The sequence below is a fragment of the Thermobia domestica genome, chromosome 5 (genome assembly GCF_964235325.1).
Source record: "Thermobia domestica chromosome 5, izTheDome1.hap1.1, whole genome shotgun sequence".
Lineage (NCBI taxonomy): Eukaryota > Metazoa > Arthropoda > Insecta > Zygentoma > Lepismatidae > Thermobia > Thermobia domestica.
In genome coordinates, this window is record NC_137458.1 from 235,639,965 (window position 1) to 235,664,368 (window position 24,404).

General features: G+C 35.7%; 1 protein-coding gene across 4 annotated transcripts in view; it reads left to right on the plus strand.

Annotated features, from left to right (window-relative positions):
- The window catches only part of LOC145686460 (uncharacterized), a 191,521-nt gene that overhangs the window by 41,076 nt on the left and 126,041 nt on the right, over window positions 1-24,404 (plus strand). For all 4 annotated transcript variants that reach the window (XM_081759782.1, XM_081759784.1, XM_081759785.1 and 1 more), the window contains exons 4-6: window positions 6,736-7,022; window positions 11,616-11,788; window positions 18,716-19,035. In XM_081759782.1, coding sequence (XP_081615908.1) covers window positions 6,736-7,022; window positions 11,616-11,788; window positions 18,716-19,035 — 780 coding nt within the window. The remainder of the gene's footprint in view (window positions 1-6,735; window positions 7,023-11,615; window positions 11,789-18,715; window positions 19,036-24,404) is intronic.

Here is a 24,404-nt window from a genome sequence, read left to right on the forward strand (position 1 = left end):
GATTTTTTGCTTTTTAGGGTATTGATTTTTTTTTTTTTTTTTGATGGGTAAAAGCCAAACTCAGTGGCTCAGTGGTAGAGCGTTCACCTCTGGTGCTTGGGGTCCCAAGTTCGATCCCAGCCCCCGCCAAGTGAACTTTGTGGTGGACAAATACCGTGTGCGTTGGTTTTCTCGGGATTCTCCCGTTTCCTCCCACTTTCTTCATTCCACCATTTTCATTCATTACTCATCATCACCGTCTTCTTTAGCCTAACCGGCATAACCGTGGGAAGTAAAAATCAAAGATTTCGTTTCATTTCATTGTTTATCTTTTTATAAATAAATACTTTATTAACAACCCTACACGCAGAATGAATCATTGCTCTGAAAAAATACAAACGGTGTAATTTACTCTATGGGATTAGTTCTTTTCGCACAATTTTCTCAATCACATTTCATAAATAAATATTTTACCAATAATACTATATAACTAATAATACTAATAATAATTTACTATATAACTTAACAATATGCATAACTTGTTTATCATATAAACATCAGAAGTGGTAGTTTATCCTCATTGTTTTTCCCGACGATTTTCCCATTAACGCCACAGGTAATATTGTTCATATTTCGTAAAGAATTGTTTCGTTAATAACCTAACGATAGTGTATAACTCATTTGTCCCGAAAGAATGCAGGAGTGGTTTTTTCAAGGGGTGAAGTTTTTTGACAATTTTCTCAGAAATAACTGTGACGAATGTGTTCATACTTCATTAATAAACGATTCAATAGTAACCTTACAATATGGCATAACTCGCTTGTCCCGAAAAAATCCGTAAGAGGTAGTTTTCTTTAAATGTGAATTTTTTCCCGTCGATTTGCTTAAACATGACTCGAGGTACTTGGTCCATATTTCATGCATAAATGTTTCATAGATAATTTCCAAAATGGCATAGATCGTTTGTCCTCAAAGCTACAGATGGACTAGTTTACTTTTGGGGTGAGTTCCTTCCGATGACCTCAGAAACAACTCAGGAGATGTTCATATTTTATAACATAAATAACCTAAATTATGTACAATTCCCTCATCCTGGAAATCCAGAAGGGGTATATTACTTTTAAAAGTAAATTTTATTCTGCGATTTTCTCAAGAATGACTCAGGCGATTTTGTTCGTATGTCATAATAAATGTTTTATGAAAACACTAACAACTTAGTATTACTCGTTTGTCCTGAAAACGGGTAGTTTATTCTTGGGAGTGACTTTTTTGACGATTTGCTCAGAAATTACTCAGACGCTTTTGTTCATAGTTCACAAACAATTATTTCTTTAATAATTCTAATATATGGCATAAGTTATTTCTAACGAAAACATGTTCAATAGGTGCATTACTTTTTGGGTGTAATGTTTCTTCGAACAAAATTTCCGAAACATTATTTTATTCGTATTTCACAATAAATGTTTCAGTAATAGCTGCAGCCTAACACGATTCAGTTTAAGAAATTCGAGCGAGAAAGTTTAGTGCGTTGGTCCCTACCCTTTCTTAAATATATTTTTAAAATGTTACACTTAATCACAATTTTCCTAACAAACTAGAAACTTTTTTTTTTTTTTTTTTAAATGTACCTCGTTGTGGCCAAGTGGTTCAAGTACATTGGTCCTGGATTTGGTTCCCAATGAGAGCTAGTGTATTCATCCAACGTTAAGGTATAGGTAACCACGTCGGTGCAAAAAAGGGTGTTTCAATAAGCCTAACCAAGCTAATCAATCATACAACAAATAATACAAAAATATCGAAGAAACGTTATTAATATCGGATTGATGTGACTGAAATGTCCAACTGATGTTTGTCAATTTCAAAGGTAAAACAATGAAAAATACATTACCAGATTAATCAGTGGTCTCTGGGTAAAGCTATCCAACTAAGATGTTATGGAGATACAAAAAATGTAATCAGTGGGAATCATGTTAAGAGAAAGCAATGGGTGAGATAGAATTTAATACTGCAAATCATGGATAGTTTGCACCTTGGTTTGAGGGCGAATATTAAAGTACGTATATAGACGTCCATTAAAATAAACATTAGAACACAATATCTGTTGAACAATGCTGGAGGCTTGCGGACAAGGTTTACAGTGCATTTCACGGGGTTCGATATTGTAACGATCCTACCGAACACCTGAGCCTTCCTCACTGTACACTATAATTTTAAATCGAGCTTAATTAAAGCTATACTTATTTAAATTTAAGAAATGTATAATAATAATAATAATAATAATAATAATAATAATAATAATAATAATAATAATAATATTTGAACATAACATCTATTAAGGCAGGTAATTGCAATGGACTTATGCTAATTCTCTCTTTCTCTCTCTCTCTCAACGCAATAACTCTTAGGATGCGAAAGCGTAGAAGCGGACTTGTGGTAGTCATGACTTTGAGGTAATGTGTGGTCAGAACAGCGGCTCCCTTTGTTCTTAGTCCTAGCTTTCTAGACCGGATGGAGTTATCTACTTACAGAATACCAGAAAATAGTATTTTCTATTTCTATAAAGTAAATAATTATACTCATTTCAACAATGTGATATTTGTGTCAGCTTAACTGTATACAAACAGCTGATCCGTGGAAAAATCGTTGATAATAATAATAAATAAAACAATCTCAACAAATACTTTCTTTAATAATAGGTAAAAGTTTGCAACGTTACACCAGTTGTCGCACACTGGAATATAGGGTATGGCTTTCTGATTTTCCACAATTATTTTAACAGCTTCAATTGAAATGGATCTTTAATAATGAGAGAGCGAATTTACGTCTTCGATTTAGAAATAAAGTGCGCAAAAATTTTAATAATAATAATAATAACAGTAACACGAAGATTATTATAGAGTAGTTTCTTTTTATTCAAAATTACATACCTTCCTGTAATTTTCGGAGGTTGAAATTATTTATAAGAGAGAAGGACTACTTTATGAAAACTTGATAACGAACACGTTTATTTAAAAATACCAGCTTTTCATGAAACTTGCTTATACTTTCTTTCAAGTTTTCAATAATGTTTATCTTGAAGGCTAGTTAAAATTGCTGAAGAACAAGCGAGCAAATTCACTTCTAGTTTAAGTTCATACCTGTCATAATAATAATGATAATCTTAAATAAATTAAAAGACACTCTGAGTTTAGTGCATTGGCACAATTCCACGAATTAAAGAGAATGTGTTTCCTTTTCATGTAAGTCTAGAGGGACCTAAGCCCTGTTGTTTTCAATATACAGAGAAAATTTCGAACTATCAAGTGATTAGCTACATAAAACACCCTAAGCAACATCATGTAGTATAGAGTCTTTCTTTCTAGAATATCTGATGAACACTTTTTTTTTTTTTTTTTTTAAAGCACAGAGAGGAAGGAAACAGGCAATGCTCAGTTTTATCAGTTTTAACATGTGTAGACTAAAGGCTAAATACCAAAGACAAAATCATTGTCAAGGTTTTATAGCCTTGTATTAGTAGCCAATCAAAATACTGGTTTCTAAGCTTTACGACTACATATATAAGGCAACCCATTCAAAACGTCATTATATCGGTGCAATGGCAGAGAACGGGAGTTCGAAAAGAAAATTTCTTGTTTTGGTTCAAGAAGGTTATAGTGCAAAGTAAGCCGCTGAAATATGTTTGATTTCCTCACGAACCGCACAGTTTTGATTACAGCGGAATCAAGAAACAAGGGAAACTGCACGCCGTCCTGGAAGTGAAAGAAGAAGTTTTATCTCTCCTGAAGATGAGCAGACGCTTCTGAGGACTGCAGAAAGACCATACCTCATTTCCAGACAGTTGAGGCCAGCAGGAACTTTCCCTGCGTATCGCGATACCGCGAGGAGGTGGCTGAGAACTGCTAATCTCTTTGTGAGGAGGGCAGTAGTCAAAGAGTTCCTGTCGGAAGGACACATTTAACGGCGTCTTGCATTTGCTCAAGAAAAAGTGAATTGCGACTGGAACGATGTTCTCTTCAATGACGAGTGCATATTTTCTTTTTGATCTCGTTGTTGTGTACCGCTTAAACGGAACGAGACATGACTCACTATGCGTTTATCAGAGAAGATTCTTTAGTAGGGTATCTGTATCCGCTTGAGGATTTATCTCCTCTCATAGATTTGGGCTACTTCACCGTGTAGAGGAGAGATTAACAGCAGCACAATATTTACATATCCTTCAGGGAGTAATATTGCCAGCCGTTCGCAGTCTCTATCCAGATAGAGTAATTCATTTCCAACGTGATAAATCTCCAATCCATATGTCTCGATTGGTTCAAGGATGCATTTCTGGTGAAGCACATCTGGTGCCCTAGATTGGCCTCCCACAGGTGCTGGTATGAGAGATATGTGGCCCCTACCACCTCCAACCACATAAAACGATTTATGGGAGTTAGTAGAGAAGGTTTGGAAAGAGTTGGCAGAAAGTCATAATTATATCAAAAAGCTGTAGCAAGCATGTCACGACGACTTCAAGCCGTAATTAATGAAGAAGGACGTTGGACTTCATACTGAACTCCCCGAAACAATTACTCAGCTACATTTTATGAGCTACATTTTAAATTCCATAATGTTAAATTATAAACACAAAGTAACATGAATCCGTTATTCTAAATAATGTTAAGTAAAATAGTTTTTTAAAAAAATATCTGAGCGGATTCGAACCGCTGACCTTCAGCTTAAAAAACACTATCTTTCCGCTGCTCCACATCCCATTCCCTACAGAAGTCACTTGAAAAAGCAGAATAAGAAGCACAAATTTAAGTAGAATAATTTCTGTGTTTTAACATTGTAGATAAACGATAGTAGTGTAATAGGATTATTATTGTTCTCATTTTAGAAAACTAATCCAGGGAGGGGCAGATTTAAAGAAGAATAATTCAGAGAATTGTCGATTATTCAATGAACTGTAAATAGTTGTTTGAAATATACTGGGAGTGACAGCCATATACTCTATGTCCATGGAAATGTCGAAAGAGACGTTAATGTGTTATTTGCGAACTATTTTTGAAGAGAAAAAGTTAGGGAAATCTCTAAAACTCTGAAAACACAGATACAAATTGATTGTTACATAAAACTCCAAACTTTGAATGGGAAATGAATGTGAGAATTTATAGGTTTTCATAGTTTAGCTACTTACATTACTAAAACAGTTTTGATGATTTTGATATAAAATGGCACCCATATATATATATATATATATATATATATATATATATATATATATATATATATGTGTGTGTGTGTGTGTGTGTGTGTGTGTATGTGTGTATGTATGTAGTGTTGTAAATAGAAAAAAAAACGTTCGTATTTTTTCAGAAATGTTCGTTGTTTTTTTTCGATGCTCCATTTCTGTAACACACAACAAAAACACAACTTTACTGATGGCGCTGTCAAAAATAATGTGTTAGCTGTACGGAGTTGTAACTCGGACTGAGGAAGTGGAAGGGATAAACAAACCGGTCTAGCACAGGTCGGTAGACACGACGTTGCCAGATTGCCCGCAGTGTTGCGTCTCATTACTTTTGTCTCACACCTTATATATATATATAACGGATTTATCAAAAGTAACTTACAATTTCGAAATCGTGTTCTGGTAACGCTAACTAGATTGGCGAAATTAATCTGTGATAGCTAGGTGATGTGTAGTAATTTAGCGTGGATGGGTAGATAATTCAACAACGTATAGGAATCATTCAAATTTATCATCAAAATTACTGTTTCACGGCGAAGAGTACGTGGCTAACATAATCGACCTGAAGAACGCTCAATTTACTGATTTGGGCAGAAGAAAATCCGCATTCAATTCCAGAAGTGTCCCTTCATTTTTAAGAAAGCCATTGTTGTGTCACTATTTGGGACAAAAATATGATCGGCCCTAATTTTCTGAGGACGAACATGACATCACATTAATGTCAATGACAAGCCACTTTTTGCGTGCTCAAATGTCAAATTATAACATTATCAACGACTGCACATAAAGTTTCCAGGATGCATTATGTCGAGAAATAGTAATGTGAATTGGCCGCACAGATGAGGTAATCTCTTCCCTCTAAATTATTTGGAGTTACCTGAAGTCTCATCTCTGAGAATAAGCCAAGAATAATTCGTGAAGTGAAAGGGAACAGTGAATGAACCCTTACGAATATACAACGCAATATAAGTCTAAAAAAAGGGGCAAAATCGAACTTTTAGAATCCATTCCACCCATCGAAAAAGGGGAGTTCATTTGAACGACATTATCTTCAAGATATAATGCCATCGTTTGCTTTTCACAACAAAACAAATATTGTATTCTTTATTATTATTATTATTATTATTATTATTATTATTATTATTATTATTATTATTATTATTATTATTATTATTATTATTATTATTATTATTATTTTAAAAGAAATGAGAGAATATACTATTCTAATACCATGTTGAGCTGAATGTGAAACAGCCTTCGTACTCTAATGAAGTTTTGTAGATTCATAAGATAGACAAATATATAAATATAAGGAATAGATAAATGGATTGCATATAAGATATTTAGAGGAATATTTATCTTTGAATTGTTAAATGATGAATATAAAATAAGTACAGTTTTCAAAACTGTGGGAACGATGTTTGGAGGAACCACTGTCGTCGTGTTGAGTCAATTCTGTATGTAATTTGACCTTAAATATTATTAGATAGTACAGTTGAAATAATAGTTTGTTTCATTATTTCCAGCATTGTCGAGTCAACCTGCGAACACGCATCAAAATCCACATCCAATTCCATCAGACGTAAATCAAACATATGACGCATCAGGAATTCAAAGTGCACCGTCTATGCCAAATGCTGCTTGTGTCAGATCTGTTGCCCCTACTGCAGCATCACAAGGCTCAGCACCCAATGTTAGTGTGCCTCTTGTTGTTGGTGATCAGGCGTGGCCAAATTCAGCATCAATTCAAGTATCAAATATCCAGACTCTGTATGCAAATACCCCAGAGAATCAACAGAATCAACCTGGAAATGTAAGTATTATACGTGGTTTTTGTATTATTCTTAAGTACTTAAAAAGCATTTTACTATTTTATTTGTAACTAAGTTGGATGTTACTGAAAAAGATACTACCAGAAATGTGCGAGTAGAAGTATTTGTTTCCTGATAGTAAATTTAAAATGCATAGGCGCCTCCTGATATCTGACGTTCAGGACAGTCGTATTCATTTGGTAATTCTACGGCCATAAGAATTGTTCATTTGGATTGAGATTTGTGTGGTTAGAGTAAACTATTGCAATGTCCTTAGAACTTAATTGCGTCCAGGCAATGGAACGTGTGGATATTTTGCCTCGTATGCTGGCGAACAATAACATATGCTGATGACTACATTGAATCTTCTGCAGCAAATCTGTTATGAGCCACAACTTGAAACAGACCTCGTTGAGACACCACCAAACTCTGAAACTTTTTCACAATCTTCATACAAGAAGTATATGGTGCGTCCGATCTTACCGTGGTGTCCCTACTGGCAAGGAAGAGAACATACGGTAGAGATCCAGATTACATAATACCAGGCCCTTTCACGAGTGAGTGAAGAATTTTCCTGATATCCTTCTCAGAGGATCTAGCAGGAGAGCAGGTTGTCATTCAAGGACTTCAAACCTTCCCTTCAACACGTCGATGTCTCTTTCCTCCTAAAGATGATGATAGCTACCGAACGGACCGTGTTCGTCTGGTCTGACTATCAGGAAGTCAAAACCCTTCGGATGGAATAGGAAGTTTTTCCGTGAACACAAACGCAGTGAAGCGTACCTGGGTCTAACTGAAACAACAGTTCAAGATTTACATCCTATACGTTTCGGAGAACATTGATCGGAATGTTTGTGGTATATGTTGAAACAACGGCTCTTTGACGATCTGGTAGATAGTAATCCGTAAGTAGTGCAAGTTCACATCACTGCCAAATGAGGCGAGATATCTCACTTCCACATTATCAGAAAAAGCTATTCCTTAGTGTGCTTTTGGTTTTGTTCCTAATGAGTAGTGTTTGTGCAGTAGAACGATATGCTTTCTGCTTGTATTCCTGTTCGATCGTCGTCCCGGTAGTTTAACCGATACGAGAGAGAGAGAGAGAGAAAAAGAGTATATATATTATCAGGAGTGTCTACATATTGGTGTTCCGCTTACAACCATCAGTGCCCGGACACAGAAGTTTGGAATGTATCTAAACATGTATAAATAATTAGAATTTTTATTAGAACTTTAACTTTCACAAAGTAGGCAAATTTTAACTCACCTTTATAGAGTAGTTGGTTAACGTGTAGCCCTATGCTCTTTATGCTTCACTTTTTCCATGATCATTAGTTGAAGTCTCATAGTCTAAAGTAAACTTTTTTTTCTTTTTTTTTTTTTTAAAGCTTGTTTCTGCCAGTTCATTAAACAACAATCTTTTGTTACAAAAATTTTTCGTATTATTATCCGTCTCATTTGAGTTTATTTGAATATTTGAGGATTTCAAAATCCCGTCTTTAAAAATATTAAATTTATCAAGATTTTATAAAAGGAGAATATTCCGTTTTAACCATTGTCATAACCAGAAAGGAAAACTTGTAAATATTTGAAACTGTAATGAACATATGGTCGATCTTTAATGAAAGAATACTAAAATAAAACACAATAAAACATTACTCTGGATAGTTTTTGCAGGTTATATGTGCAAAATGGACAGAAATAATAAACGAATATTATTAAAAGTACAATAGGAGTAGTTCTCAATCCAAGTAGAAAATCACATTTTGCTTCATAAAAATAATAAACATTTTACAATAATAAATGCAGAAAAATAATTTGATAACATTTACCGAGGGAATGTAGGTCAACTCGGGAGTCCCCAGATTCTGATTTTGATACCAAGGATCCTAAACTGGTGATTTTGCAGTTCCACCAGGCGAATGCCGGGATACCTTTAATACATAAGCCTTCGCTATCTTTCTTTAAAAGTTTATTCCTTTGTTATTAATGTTTCAGTGTAAAATGGCCCTTTATCTCCTAAAATCTTTTTAATAAATAAATAAATAAAAATACATCTGACGTTTAATGCAATCACCGAGGCTTGATAGTTGATTGAGTACAAAACTAAGGTTAAAAAATACTGTCACCAACCGTTATACTGTGAAATGTAGAAAGTAACTATAAATTATTCATTCTAAATAAACTATTGTAAATAAGTGAGAATAGAATATGGAATTTTCCGATAAACTAATAATTTCCAATGATTTCATCATCTCAGTCATCAAGTTATAGTGATCTGGGTATACATCTACGTCTTCTCCATCCTTGTTGATGTCGTTTGCATTATTTAAATTCTAAGAAAATAGACTTGATTCAGAAGCATGAAAAGCATTTAATCAAAGTTCGGTAATTTTTACGAATTTTCTTCGGAAAATTTTCACACACACAAATCCACATCTCAAAGTTGTCTTTTGTAGTAGTAATAATAATGATATATAAGATGTAGTAACACAAAGTGTATACAGTAACGACTCTCACGTAATAATGTTAGATACAGGAAGGATATATTCAATTTTATACACCAGTCCAAATTGTGGTTTTATATTGCTAAGATGAATAATTTCAATGATTTGTCTAATATGACGAATAGCTTGTAATTACGTATTTCATATTCAAGATATTTGTTTCATTAGTTCATTAAGTAGTCAGATACCATCGAGAAAGGAGATCGAATAAAATTTCGATTTAAAGAATACCAAAAATAATATATATCTATATTATAAATATGAAAACATTGTTTGTAACATGATAGCCAGCTGAACTATTTGAAAATAATTTTTGAAGATAACTAACATTGTGCTCGGTCTAGAATTTTATATAAAATTTATGCCAGAAATGAATATCTCAGAATCCTCTCATGTCATAAGATGTATTTGATTTATGCATTTATTAAAATGATTTTAGATGCAGCTGAAAGCCATTTTACACTGAAGCAGTAACAACAAAGAAATAGATTTTTAAAGAAAGATTACCAAAGCTTATGTATTGAAGGTACCCCGGCATTCGCCTGGTGGACCTGCAAAATCATCTGTCACGATGTTTGGTGTCGAAATTACAATTTGGTGCCGAACACAAAGCACCAACGTTAGCCATTAACTTACGTTCGCTCGATAAATGTTATCAAATTATTTTTCTGCAATTAATTAGTATCGTAAAATATTTATTATTTTTATGAAGCAACGTGTGGGTTTCTACTTGGATTGAGAACTATCCCTGGTATACTTTTATCGATAAATAATAGTTTACGTTTATTATTTCTGTCCATTTTTCACATATTACCTGCAAACACTATTCGGAGTAAATATTTTATTTTAGCAACGTTACATTGAAGTCCGGTCATATGTCATTACAGTTTCAAATATTTAAAAGTTTTCCTTTCTTATGTCAAAAGTTAAAAATGGAATATACTATTTTTATAAAGAAAAACTTGATAAATTTAACATTTCTAAAGACGGGATTCTAAATTATTTGTAAATATTAAGATAAACTCTAATGAAGCGGATAATACTCAGAAACATATTTGGAACAAAATATTGTTTCTTAATGAATTGACAAAAACGAGCTATAAAAAGAAAAAGTTTACTTTAGACTATGGGACCTGAATTGATGATCATGGAAAAAAATGAAACACCTAGAGCATATGGTTAATCAACTACTCTACAAAGGTGAGTTAAAATTTGCCTACTTGATAAACGTATACATCCAAATCAGTAAGACAAAATGCCTGATCGGTTCGCATATTTGGTGTTTATTTCTGTTTAGTCCTTTGTTTACATGTAAAATATTTGATGACTATGCATATTAGAACTTTGCCATACATACAATAGCTAACATTATGTGAAATTTATTTTATGTTTGTAATAATAAATCATAAAATTCCCTCTATTTTTGTGGTAAATTTCGCTGTGCGTTTGCCATATTTACAGAAACAAAAAAAGGCGATGAAAGTTTGAGATTTTTTTTATTTCTTGCTTATTTAAAAAAAAAAATCATGAAACATCTTTTAGTAAATGTTTTTTTTCCCTGCACATTTCGATGAAGACATGAAATTTTCTTTCATCAGAGAGTTATTTCTATTTATGTAATTTCTGAAGACATGCAACACATATTTTGGACATGAGGTTGTCTATTAAAACACGAAGTAGGGAAAAATTTTTGAAGTTAGTTTTGCAGTTGAAATGCAGGTTTTAACATTGTAGTTTACGTTGCACAAGCTAGAGTCAGAATCTTGTACTAAACAATATACTTTAAAATATGTATATATAGCAATTGAATCTTTATTTTCTTCAACCTGCTACGTCTACATATGTTTGTTTATCAGTTTTAACGTTAGTCATCATGCTCACTATATGACTAACTTATATATTGTGTATTTAAGACATAGAGATGCAAAAACAATAGTTAAGTAAAGTTTTGTCAGCTTGTACAATGTAGATATTAGTTTTGTCCTAAGTTAAATAAAAATGTGACGTGTCATCTTATATCCATATATCATTACATCGGATATAATTGTTTCTAAAAGATAAACTAAGGTGATGGTTTATTTTGTATAGGAAATAGCAGGAGTTAATGAAGCTGCTGCAGAGAATAGGTTTTCTCCTAGTTTGCAGATCCCTGGTGACGCACAGCCAGGCGAAGTGACTTCTACCTCAATTCAAGGAACTAAGGAGTGGCATCCGTCTTTGATGTCAGACCTCCAAAGTCATCTTGTCCAGAGCTTGTGGGAGTAAGTATTCGTAAAGCTTTGTATATATACTTACCTCACAAATAGTTTTTGCTAGGCTTGGTTCTGTATAAATGAAATTTTACCTTATTATTACGAATTAAGTGAATTAAGTCTCATACAGTATATAAAGTAAGCGCTTTGCCCATTATAGAACCTGGATATTTGCTGAGATTTCAGTCTTTGAGTTAGAAAGTAACAGTTTAAATCACGAGTAGTAAATTATTATTTTCTTTGTAAAAGGTGATGGTATGAGCTAAGACAAGGAATTCCGTTAAGAAATAAACCTGGGCTTCAAGTTGTGGTTGGGCATCTCTATTTAGGTTTATTATGAAATAATACACTGTTAAGCAAGCTAAAAGTATATGAAGTGAAACCAGAGTTGCTCGTATCTTTTCACCATATGATGAACAGAAGGTTGATCGGCTTACTTGACTGACTTGGCAGCTGTTGTCAGCTGTGTAGTTAAGCCAGAAGCATGAAACCGTTGTTTTCAGCGTAATGTCTCTGTTTATAGATGCCGGAGTTTCATATTGATGCTACTGAAATACCACCGAAAATAAACTGTTACTGGGAGGATGGCTCTTTTCCACCAATTATTTCGTTCAACCGAATGGTGAAAAATTGTCGGAAAAATGGTTTAACCATCGGAGTGACTAGAGCTTCAGATATCGTGGCCAAGCAAACAGAAATGAGGCCCATCCAAAAATATTCGCCAACAAAAGGGGCCATTCGGAGTTTCCAGCTGTAGTATCGCGTGAAATACTTCGTAAAATTCGTCGACTGGCAAGCCAGGAGAATCTATCAACTAAATTGTACCCCTCCCTTCCCGTCATTTTGCTGAGCGTACTACTTCCGGTAACTGTGTGAAAGACACTTGGCAGGATCAAAATGGAAGATGATTTTCACATTGGATAAGGCCTACATATCTCACGCATACTGTAATTACACATTTGGGCAATTACGTACCGTAACATTTATAGCAAGAAGGTACTGAGTTTCACGGAGAATGCGGGTTCTCCAAGGAACCATGATTGCCGCCGGACAGGATTACGAGGACAAGTTCGAGGTGGAGAAAAACGAAAGTGAATTCTATCCATTTCCAGGAATTCATCGTGACCTCGTGTTGATAAGGATATCCTTCCTTTGTACGAAACTAACAAGAACCAGATGCGGATCCACATGGACAAAGCGTCCAGCCATACCGTAGCCATAACATACTTCATTTTTATCGTGAATTGGAACACAAATCCAAAATTCGTGTTATTTCCTTACATGGCATTGTTGTTTAAAGCTTTAGCGCCAGCTCAATGGATTTCCACGAAATTGGACTGTTAAATCATCGTCTACAATATCCAACATTAATATTCTCACTGGGCTATGGCAAACTTACCGGGAGGAATGGAATAGGCTTCGTATGCATCTGCTCCAATGAAGTTTGTTGCAGTGGAATTTGCTGTTTGGGCAAAGATGTATAATGCTGAATATCTGATACAGCACAGCAGGTGGTAGTGGAACGGATTTTCATAGAACAAATACACTTTGAAGATCAGTCAGATACAAACCGATCAGCCTTCTATATTCTCCCTTTACACTATCGATGCGAAATTTCAATAAATCCCGGACTATCAGGCATTTTGTGGCTATTTTTATTTTTTATTTTTAGGAAATCTTCGTACCCCTTCAATTTTATCTATTTGAATGAAACAAAGTGCTTTATACTCAGAATAGATCTTTACGATGGAATCATTGTATTTGTTATGAATTGTGTAAGTTGCTATATCATATGATAAAAGTTAGAAAAGTGGAGGGAAGTTCCCCGCTTTAAATTGATCTTTGATATCATTGTATTAGTTACAGGATGGTGACAAACTTCGAAAAGTGAGAAATATCAGCGAATTTGAAAAATCAAGAAAAGGTCATAGAATTTGTGTGGTAATAATAAGGGAAGCAAAGATAGCTCATCACACAAACGAAAGTATCTTGGAATAAAGCTACTCGTATTTGAGCTTCCTATTTTATAGTAATCTATTTTAATTTCCAAAGAAGTTCCGAAGTGCTTTTGTGTTTACAAAAATTGCTGATAAAGTTGTATTCATTTCATCAGCGTATTCATTTCATCAACATTCAGTGAATAATTCATTCGAACTAATTTCATCTGACCGTTGATTCTTAAATATGTGATACATCAGTAGATACCAAAATGTACTTTCTGCTTTGTGCCTATAATGCAATATTTATTAATTGTTATATATATTTAGGTAGGTCATTATTCATTAGTAGTTATATATTTCTAATGATTTATTAATGATGATGCATCTCATTGTCTCGTTTTACAATTATCCGGACATTAAAAAATGCAGTATTTGCGAACAAAATTTACGTAAATCAGTTCAAATGAAGTTACATTCTCTCTCTCTCTCTCTCTCTCTTTCTTTCTTTCTTTTCTTTTTTTCTCATTCTTTGTGCCAAATTTTTGTATGCTTTTTCAATGCCAATACGAAATGTTTGAAGTTCCATAAAAAGATTCAGACAAGACATGTAAAAGATACTTTGTAACTGGAATGCAATTTTTGAGAGAAGGCTTGAATTGGAGGGTGTGCTATGCATCGGGACATCCTTGTTCGGACTCCTCTCTAAAAATAAGTAACAAAAACTGAATTTCACTATTTAGCAGTTTGCAGTGAAATGAAAAACAGAAAAAAAAAGTTAGAATTTGCAACTCAGATTATTGTACGATAATATTCCTTTGTTTCCTGTGAAAGTTACGAAGTTCTATGATATGGAATCCGTGTTCTATTGTTAACATTTTCATACCTTACTGAAAATCAAAATACTGCAGGATTTTTTCACATCTTAAGTGGTATCTGTGTCATCTCCATATCTTTCTGTTCTATATATATGTGTGTGTGTGTGTGTCTGTCTGTCTCTCTCTCTCTCTCTCTCCCTTCCTCCCTCTCTCTCTCTCTCTCTTAAAAACCGTGGATTGTGGAACTAGGGAAACAAACATATTCATTCTTACTGATGTTATATTCGATGAAGCAAAGTGATCCAAGGGAGCGATCAATGTAAGATGTTATGCGGAATTGACATGCAACTTGACTTTAAGGACAGTTTGCATCCTCAGTTTGTGGTGGATTGTACAATGTAATGTTAATTGGGCCTCATTTAATGATTTGGCTGTAGTAATGCTGTGGTAGTGGATTGTCACAGGCTGTCATATCCCGGAGGTTCTTTTGCAAAGATCGTGTGAATTTGACTGATGCCCTCTTTAAATGTGATTTCGTTAATAATGTGCGTTATGGAGGATGTTATTGTGCATAACGTTTATTTATAACACTCCTATTGTTCCGTCCTACTACAAAGCCATTGTTACGTGCCTGTCCTGTTGCGCGGGAAATTCTAAAGTTTGCATGGGAAAGAACAATTACATTTCCTTTCAATTTTTTTTCGACGGCATTATAGACTGTAACATTTTTACTGTGCTACACAACAACTGAGAGTCTAATACACATATGCTTCTCTCATCTGACGAAACAGATACACTAGGAATATGATACCCACAATATAATAGTTTCTCAAAAATACATTATACACCAATTTATATAAATTGAAGATGTTGAAGCACAAAGCATGTGAAGGTCCTACTGCATAATATCATATAACTTAGATTTTTGTGATATATATATATATACAAGCCAAAGAACTATAATGTTTGTCCATGTTCGATATTTTACAAACACAGTACAGTCAAGGTACTGCTCATAGACTGCTATACTCCTGCAGAAGAAATTCCTTTGGTACATAAGGCTCTTCTTCCGCGTGGTAAACCAGGGTGAGTATTTTTTGTGTGATGCAAAAACTGTTCCTCACCTCTATTACTATGAGCTTCGTTAAGGCAGTACTCTTCATTGCAATAGTTACCATGGAACTGTCAGTAGCAAGGAAGTTTCTCACGCAGTATGGTCAAAATTGTGAATGTAGCATACATAATAAATTTTACGATAATTGCTTCGCGATAGTTAAGAAATAAGCAAGTGTTTTTACGAGGACTGCAGAAGAAGTTTCTGCAAACTACTGCTTACAATGGCGATATAAAATTCGGAAGAATAGGCTTCTCTATGTGTAAATTATCGTTGATTGTTTATTCCAGCCTTTTCGTTTATTTTTCATAGCAGATTGTAAAAACCGCAGAAACCGCTGTTCGGAATGCATCAACAGCTTTAGGAATGCATCTGACAGAAATCGCTCACCACACATCTTATTTCTCATGTAATGGAACAAAAAGAAGTCGTCCAGATTATATCAGGTGAGTATGAACAGTGAGGCAATAATTCGATATTTTACTGGAAAAAATTCAACAGTTATATGTGCTGAGTGGGAACTGGCATTGTGATGAGGTGAAGAATGAACCGAAGATTTCGGCTTATTCTACGCAATTTATTGGTGGCCTCTGGCCCATAAATTGTCTATCGCTCAACACTTACAGTTCTACAATTTTATAAAGCTATGGTTGCTGCATGTTCAGTAACCGGAGAAAAAGTAATCATTGGTTTATTTCTGTTCACTTTGAAGCACCCAAACGGTTGTTAGTTCCGTGTTCGTATGCGCAGATGCAAGTGTAAAGGAACGATATACAGGGTGCGGCACGTAAAACCGGCCCGTAAAGTGAACACATAAAATGAAATGTAATGTATTGAATATGATTAACTACAACACATAAATGAAATGTAATGTATTGAATATGACTACTCACCTTCACAGCAGCCTTCACAGCAGGTGCTGAAAGTGTCCTCCGCCCACTTCAACATACATGTGAGCACGATTGAGGAGATTCATATATACCCTTGTCAGTTGTTGTGTTGTAATGCTATTGGTGACATTCTGGATCCTGGTCGTGAGTTCTTCAATTGTGTGTGGATTTGTTTCGTATACTCTTCCCTTTAACAGTCCCCATAAGTAAAAGTCACACGTGGACAAGTCTGGTGACTGAGGAGGCCACAAGCCTTTGCTGATTGTCCTCTCTGGTGTAAACATCTCATGCACAAGGGACAATGATGCAGCTGATGTGTGGCATGTTGCACCGTCCTGCTGAAAGTAACATAACTGACGCTCCTCTTCGGTCAAGTGTGTATAAAATTCCTCCAGGATTCCCATATACACGTCACTATTCACTGTCGTCTCAAAGAATATGGGCCCAATAACGCGTGTGGCGAAAATGGCACACCAAACACCAATCTTCTCATCATGCAAGGGTACCTGGTGGATTGCGTGTGGATTTTCTGTCGACCAATACCGGTTGTTTTGGGAATTTACGTACCCAGACAGGTGGAACCACGCCTCGTCACTCATGATGAGCATTAGTGGATCCAAGAAACCAATAGCAACATTGCTCAACAGCCATGAACAGAAATGTACCCTCTTCTGCAGGTCAGGTTCCTTCAGTTCTTGCACAACACTTATCCGGTACGGTTTTAACTTCAGTCCCCTTAAAACACGTCTGCAACTTCTCTCACTCGCATGAACCTGTTGACTCAATCTCCTGGTTGACTTTCGAGGACTTCTTGTCATTATCTCCTCCACCTGCATCTTTAATTCAAGTGTGCAGACAGATGGTTGTCTGTTCCTGGGAGCATTTTGAACCGATCCTGTACGCCGCCATTTTTCAATCAATTCCTGAATGGTGCTTTCTGCTGGCACAGAACGTCCTGGAAATTTCTCCCGAAACAAATTCTTTGTTTTCACAAAAGATCCAGTGAGAATGAACCCTTCAACAATGGCAACACGCTCGGGTATCGAATACGGCATTATCACACACTGACACTCACCCGGCTTAACACAACGAGGCCTTTTTCTCAACTGGTTTCGACAAGTTTCACTGGCTGCGGCTGCACGTGACTGCTGCAGGTCACGTAAGTCGACCCGACCTCGACACGCCATCTCTTGGTAGGAAGGTAGATTATTTAAGTGTTGCCAAAAACACAATATACCAGAATATTACGACGGGCCGGTTTTACGTGCCGCACCCTGTAGTACACCAAATTTAACTGACCTCGGCTGTATGTTTTGAGCATTTCTGTGCGTCGACACAAGCGTATTTTTGAACTTTGGTCAAGTTGTACGGGGTCTAACGGTTTGAAAGTTTCCTTACAATTAGATGGCCATGGAAAATCGTATGTATTGCTTTCATGTCAATATACAAGGATTCCTGAATCTCACGTTATGTCACATACTGATGTGTCTCAATCACTTCACGCACAGCGTCAATATTACTGGCAACAACCGAGGTGGATGGACAACGGTCATGAGAAATGTGCAAACACACTAGAATTCAAAAATCCAATTGTACACAGTTATATGATGTCAAATGATGCCGCTCGATGCATTATTTCGATGTTAAACTACACTTAAAATTGTAAAAAATCATTGCCAAAAAATGTTCATGAGAAATTTCCATTTCTCACACGAAACTACTACTTCAAACTGCTGTGAAAAATAAACTAATAGATTTAATAAAACAGCCAAAGGTAATTTAATTATAGAAATATCTATTCTTCCGAATTTTATTATAGCGGAGCATTAGCGTCATTGTAAGTAGTAGTTTTCAGAAAGTTTTCCAGCAACCCGTGTACAAGAAAGAAAACAAATGTTTTAAATTTTATTTCATTATTTTATTCTACTAATTTTATTTTATTTTATTTATTTATTTTTGAATGTTCGGTCAAAGTATCTCTCTCTCTCTCTCTCTCTCTCTCTCTCTCTATATATATATATATATATATATATATATATATATATATATATATTAGTTAGTTAGTTGAAGCGACATATAAAGTGGGTGCAGCTGTCTTCACTTGTGTGGCTGAACAGTCGTGATCTAACAACGTAATTTTGTTGCTAATCCTTTGTGGTCTTGACTGCATATTTCAGTTTTCCTGAGACTCGTCCCAGCGCAGAATTCAGTGAAGGGCAAAAACAACATATCAAGGAACATGACCTTTGTAATGCAGCTTATTTTGGAAATGAGAAAGAGTTGCGACAACTATTGAGGAAATGGAATGTGCAAGATAGAATAGATATGAACTGCAGACCTTTACACTATGCAGCACAAGCTTCTCAGTTACGTTGCATGAAAATCCTAGTATTATATGGAGTGCCAATTGATCAGCCAGACTGTCGTACATGGAGACCTCTTCATCATGCAATCGTTTCTGGCAGTCTCGACTGCGTTGAGTGGATTCTACAAAGAGGTATGCTTTATAAAAGTATATAATGTAAACTGTATAATACAATTGATCTTATTTGTAACAGATCAAAATCTACATTATAATAATTTTTCATCAAGATATGAATAGGGAAAGAATAAATGGTGTATTGTGAACATTCACAATTTGTGTTTGTTTATAAATGTGTCTACGGTACGATATAAACATTTTGAAGAAATTACGTATTACTAAATTGAGAAAGAAAAACTTCCTGACGGAACTCCCCCGAAAACTTATGACTGATGAGATGGGATTTACTTAGGTAATATGTGGTCAGTCAACTCTTATTACAGATATTCCTGACATTTTATTTAGCTCCCTACAATTCAGTTCTTTCTCTGGTTGCCTCACCCTGCTTATTGTGTGTAGTGAATGAAATAGTTTCTCTTTTTAATTTGTAATTTGCATTTAAAAGTGGTATGTATGTGTACATTTCTAGGCAGTATATACTTAAAAACAATCCAATTTGCTAATAAATTGGTGTGAGTAGCCATTTTTAAAAATGCCAACACGAAAGACAAACAGAACTTTCTTGTGGTTATATAGGTAGCTAATTTTTGTCCAGAAACATAACGATATCATTATGTGAATTATAACCCCCCCTCCCCCCCCCCAAATGCTTTTTGTGTGTTATATGACATTTTAAGATAAAAAGGTGCACGCGTTGGCCAGCGCGTTGAGCGGGAAAAAAAAAATATGGAAAATTGACCTCAAACTCTCATATGGAAGTCATTCATCACAGCTGAAAACACGGTGAAAAATATGACAAGGTGACACTTAAGTAGAGCTCCCTTGTTTACAGGAGGTGTGACTGAGATAGTTGGAGAATAGTCATTAAGCTTTTGCAGACACTATACTGACTGTTGCGAACCGAGACATCTGACGTCTTTTCAACTTGATTAAGAAAGTGTAATAAATAAATGGAAGATAATAGAGAACGAAAATTGAAGTTTAGCGTCCCTTTTCAGCACCAAAACTATATGAGACAATGACCTCGTTATAAGGTGAAATTCGAAGCACCATAATACGTTCAAAAATTTCCACCGGAAATCAATTCTTGGAGTGAAACGTATTTAGAAAATATAATTATTTAAAAAAAATAGATAAAGATAGCAGAGATAATAGGAAAGTGTATAGGAAATGAGGGTTAAGACCAGGAGCGGTTCGTGGAGATGGTGGTAACGTGTCTTCTCATCTCTGTCTGGAAGACATGGGAGAATCTGATAGAAAGGTTTTGAGAATACTTATACACAGGCGTGGTGTAATGTACTCTTCTGGTAGAATGTACATATTTATATTTAATTTTTCAATACTCTTTTCGCATGTTACACACATTTTCCCCTTCGTTTATTATTTCCTCGTCCTCGTGCACTTTTAAAGACTCATTTGCTCCATTGAATATTTTTCGATTCATATCTGTCTGTTTCAGACTGGTAACTCCATCACGCGATCTTGCACTCTAACTTGGCGCCCGCCTGGACACTTTGTAGTTACTTGACTGTTCTGTAAGTTTTTCTCCCCCTACTTCGTCCGTTTCGTTAGTTAGTTTGAGTTTAATGTACTTTTCAGAACTGAGACTGTATGAGATATGGTCCTACAGGTTAACGTAGAATTCTAATCCAGGCAGAGTTCTCACCCACCCAAAAATCCTGGAAAACTCGAAACGTTAGGGAATTCAGCTTACCTGTGAAAAATCCTGAAAAAGTCAGAGCATTTCATGAAAAGCTGAAAAACCGTGGAAAAGTAAAGGAATTTTAAGTACGGATTTTTACTTCTCAGAATCCATTTTTTCTTTACCCAGCTGTTTGATAGGGTATATTTTATGAAATAAATTTAGTTTATTTTCCAAATCTTCTGTGCCTACACGCACTATATACATGCATAGTATATGAGGAATTTCCCTGTCATGAAAAATATACTTGCTTATATATAGACTAAGATGTGTAGACGGACGTAAGCAGAGGGAATGTCAGCACCTCTTACCAGTTAAAACGTGAGATTGTTGTGGGGACTACGCCGCTAAGGCGTCCTCAACTGGTTAAAAGATGAGAGAGGAGAAAAATACAAGATACTGACGACTCTCTCTTGATTATTGAGAGACGAAGACTTCGTGATGAGACCCTTCTGCTTACTGCGTGCAGAATATTATTATTATTATTATTATTATTATTATTATTATTATTATTATTATTATTATTATTATTATTATTATTATTATTATTATTATTATTACTACTACTACTTAAAAAACAAGAAAGAAGAAACGAAAAATGTGATAACTAACTCTCAAGTATTTCCTGCCCTTGAAGTTAATTTAATGTCAGAATATAAGTGTACATTTTGTTTGTTCGTTTATTTGGTTCTTTGGTTCGCTTATCAGTACGCTATACACCGTCCTTATCTAATAAGATCTTGAAATTTGTAATTCATGCTCGCTAAATAACTGGGAACCCTGCCAAGTCTTCCACTTCAAAAGTAGGTGCGCTAACTATATAGCTACGAGGAAGCTCGTTATTTTCCTCGTATCTGATATTTGACGAGGTATGCGCTGACTTTCCCCAACTGTAAGTAGTTGTGTACGATGCATCGCAGGATATTTCTGGGTAGTCCTGTCACAGCCTCCATTTCAGAGAATGTGATGCATTTTTACTCCTGAATGATAGTCTAACCACGGCAATGTTGGCTGGTATTGTCACTGTCACTTTCCTTCCAGAACTGCTTCTCTTTTTCGTCGAGACGCTGTCGACCTTCCAAACTTCTACCCAGTTGTACACTATTTTCCGCGACGGTGCATGCCCTCACACACTGCTACAAATCGCCTATGGATTTCAGCAGCGGTTACGCCCTGTTTTTACAGAAATCACGACGCACAGTGGGGCCAAACACCCGTTTTACGGACAAAATTCTCGATAATAGGGTAATGTTGGTAGAAGAAACAGACGATGGTGTGCTCCCTTGTATATTGTGGTGGTGTATCAAAGTAAACCATTTCCGGAACATTACGACTAACTGCACTCAAGATTTCTCGAGATATCTTCGCAAACAGAACATTAAATTGATCTATGTGAACTTCTGATGCATACAATGGATGATGCTAGTCGGAAATATCTAAAAAAGTAGAATTTAAGGAAGCTCGACTCTGTATAATATTGTAGAATAAGTAAATCATAGAGAAATAACATATACAAAAAGTATAAATACAATATTGTGTTTTTTTATATCTTAATTATAATACAAAGAAAGTGTACATTTATATGAGTGTTTTGATAAGTCCGTGACTTGGAAATTACAAAACATAGATTGCAGTCTTCAAAAACGATTTTTGTATATGATAAAGTTCTTCTCGGGCAATCAGTCAGGTGAAAACTGGTGGATAGGCCAACGTTTCGAGAGCTGTCATCGTTCTCGTCATCAGGGCAATTATGTAGAGATCAGCGGATATAAGTAATATATACTCTGGGCTGGAGAAAATGCTGGTTCCTGATTGGCTGGTTCAATCTGAAAAACTGGAGCTGTGATTGGCTGGCTATGTTCCGTAGTCCGTGCTATTGATTGGCTGAGGGTTATCTGGATGTTTGTGTGTCGTTTTCTTTGCTGTGGTACTGATGACCGGGTTCCACAGGAGGCTGAGTTGAAATCCGTTGTTCGGTTCATGAACTATGGCGAGAGATTCGGCTACTATCCTGGTCCAGTAACTGGTGCTCTTGGTAATGATGGATGTGTCCTTAAATAAAACTTTATGGCCTTCTGTTAAACTGTGTTCAGCTAAACCTGATTTTTCTGGATGGAATAATCTAATGTAATTTTCATGTTCTCTGCAACGTTGTTCAATGGTGCGTCCTGTTTGTCCTATATAAGCCTTTCCGCATTCACAGGGTATACGATACACGCCTGGTGTCTTTAAGCCCAAGTCATCTTTGATCGGGCGAAGTAAGTTCCTGATTTTTGGTGGCGGCTTGTGTATGGTCTTAATGTTGTGTTTTTTCAGAATCCGGGAGATCTTTCCAGAAAGTTGTCCAGTGTATGGTAAAACTGCTATACTCAATGGTTCTTCAGTTTCTTCTTTGGATTTCCTCTGTTTAGAAAAGGTCCTTTTCAGGGCCAAACTGATATCATGCTTCTTGTAATTATTCTGGAGTAGCGTCTTCTTGAGATGATCCAGTTCCCGAGGGAGGGATTTTTCGTCTGAGATGTCTTTCGCTCTATGTGCTAGTGTGCTGATGACGGTGTTTCGCTATGACTTATGATGAAAACTGTTGCCATTGAGATAGAGGTCAGTGTGAGTAGGTTTCCTGTAGACGCTATGGCCGAGACTACCATCGGGCTTCCGGCGGATGAGAATGTCCAGGAATGGCAAGCATCCGTCCTTTTCAATCTCCATTGTGAACTTGATATTACTATGTTGTTTATTAAGAAATTCGAGGAACAAATGCAGTGTCTTCTCCCCGTGAGGCCAGATGACAAATGTATCATCTACGAATCTATAAAGACATGACGGCTTGAAAGGTGTCAGTTCTAATGCTTTTTGCTCAAAATCTTCCATAAAGAAATTCGCAACTGCTGGTGAAAGTGGTGATCCCATGGCGACTCCATCCGTTTGTTCATAGTACTGTCCATTATATAGAAAGTATGTTGAAGTTAAGGTGATTCTGAATAATTCCACAATTTCCGGTGTGAAGTGTTCACTAAGTAGGAGTAACGTATCTTGAACTGGAACCTTGGTGAACAATGAAACCACATCGAAGCTGACTAGAAGGTCTCCTGGAGCTGTGCGTATTGTTTTTAGTGTATTCACGAAGTCGGATGATTTTTGTATATTTTGAAAGTGAAAAAACAACTTGCTTTATTCATGTCAGGAAAAGGCTGTTCATTCTATTAACAATGGTGTAAAAAATATATATTCTTCTTTTATGTATAACACACTTTAAAAATAATTTACAGGAGGAACTGAAAAGACAAGTGTTTTTCAAAGAAAATCTAAATGAATAATCCTGTAGCTTCAGTAGTTAAAGGAAGATGGTTCTTCTTTAGTTCGGGCCTCAGGAAAGTTATGTATGGGTCTGATGACTCGAGGATTTTATGGAACGCATCTTCATTGGTGACTGTAAGGGAACATTTTCTTGTGTGGTGAAGCCTGTAATCCTTATAATCTTTATGAAAAGTTTCTTGCGCTTCCTCTGAAAGTAACCCGATAGGTAGAGCTGCAGCGTGTATTATTTCGGCCCCCGTGTATCAATACTTTGTGCACTGTGGAAGGCATATAGTACCACGGGTATAACTAATTTAGCCGTTTCCGCTGTGTACAATCTAAGTTTATCCGAATCAATTGCAGAGTTGCTGTTAATTACCTCCAG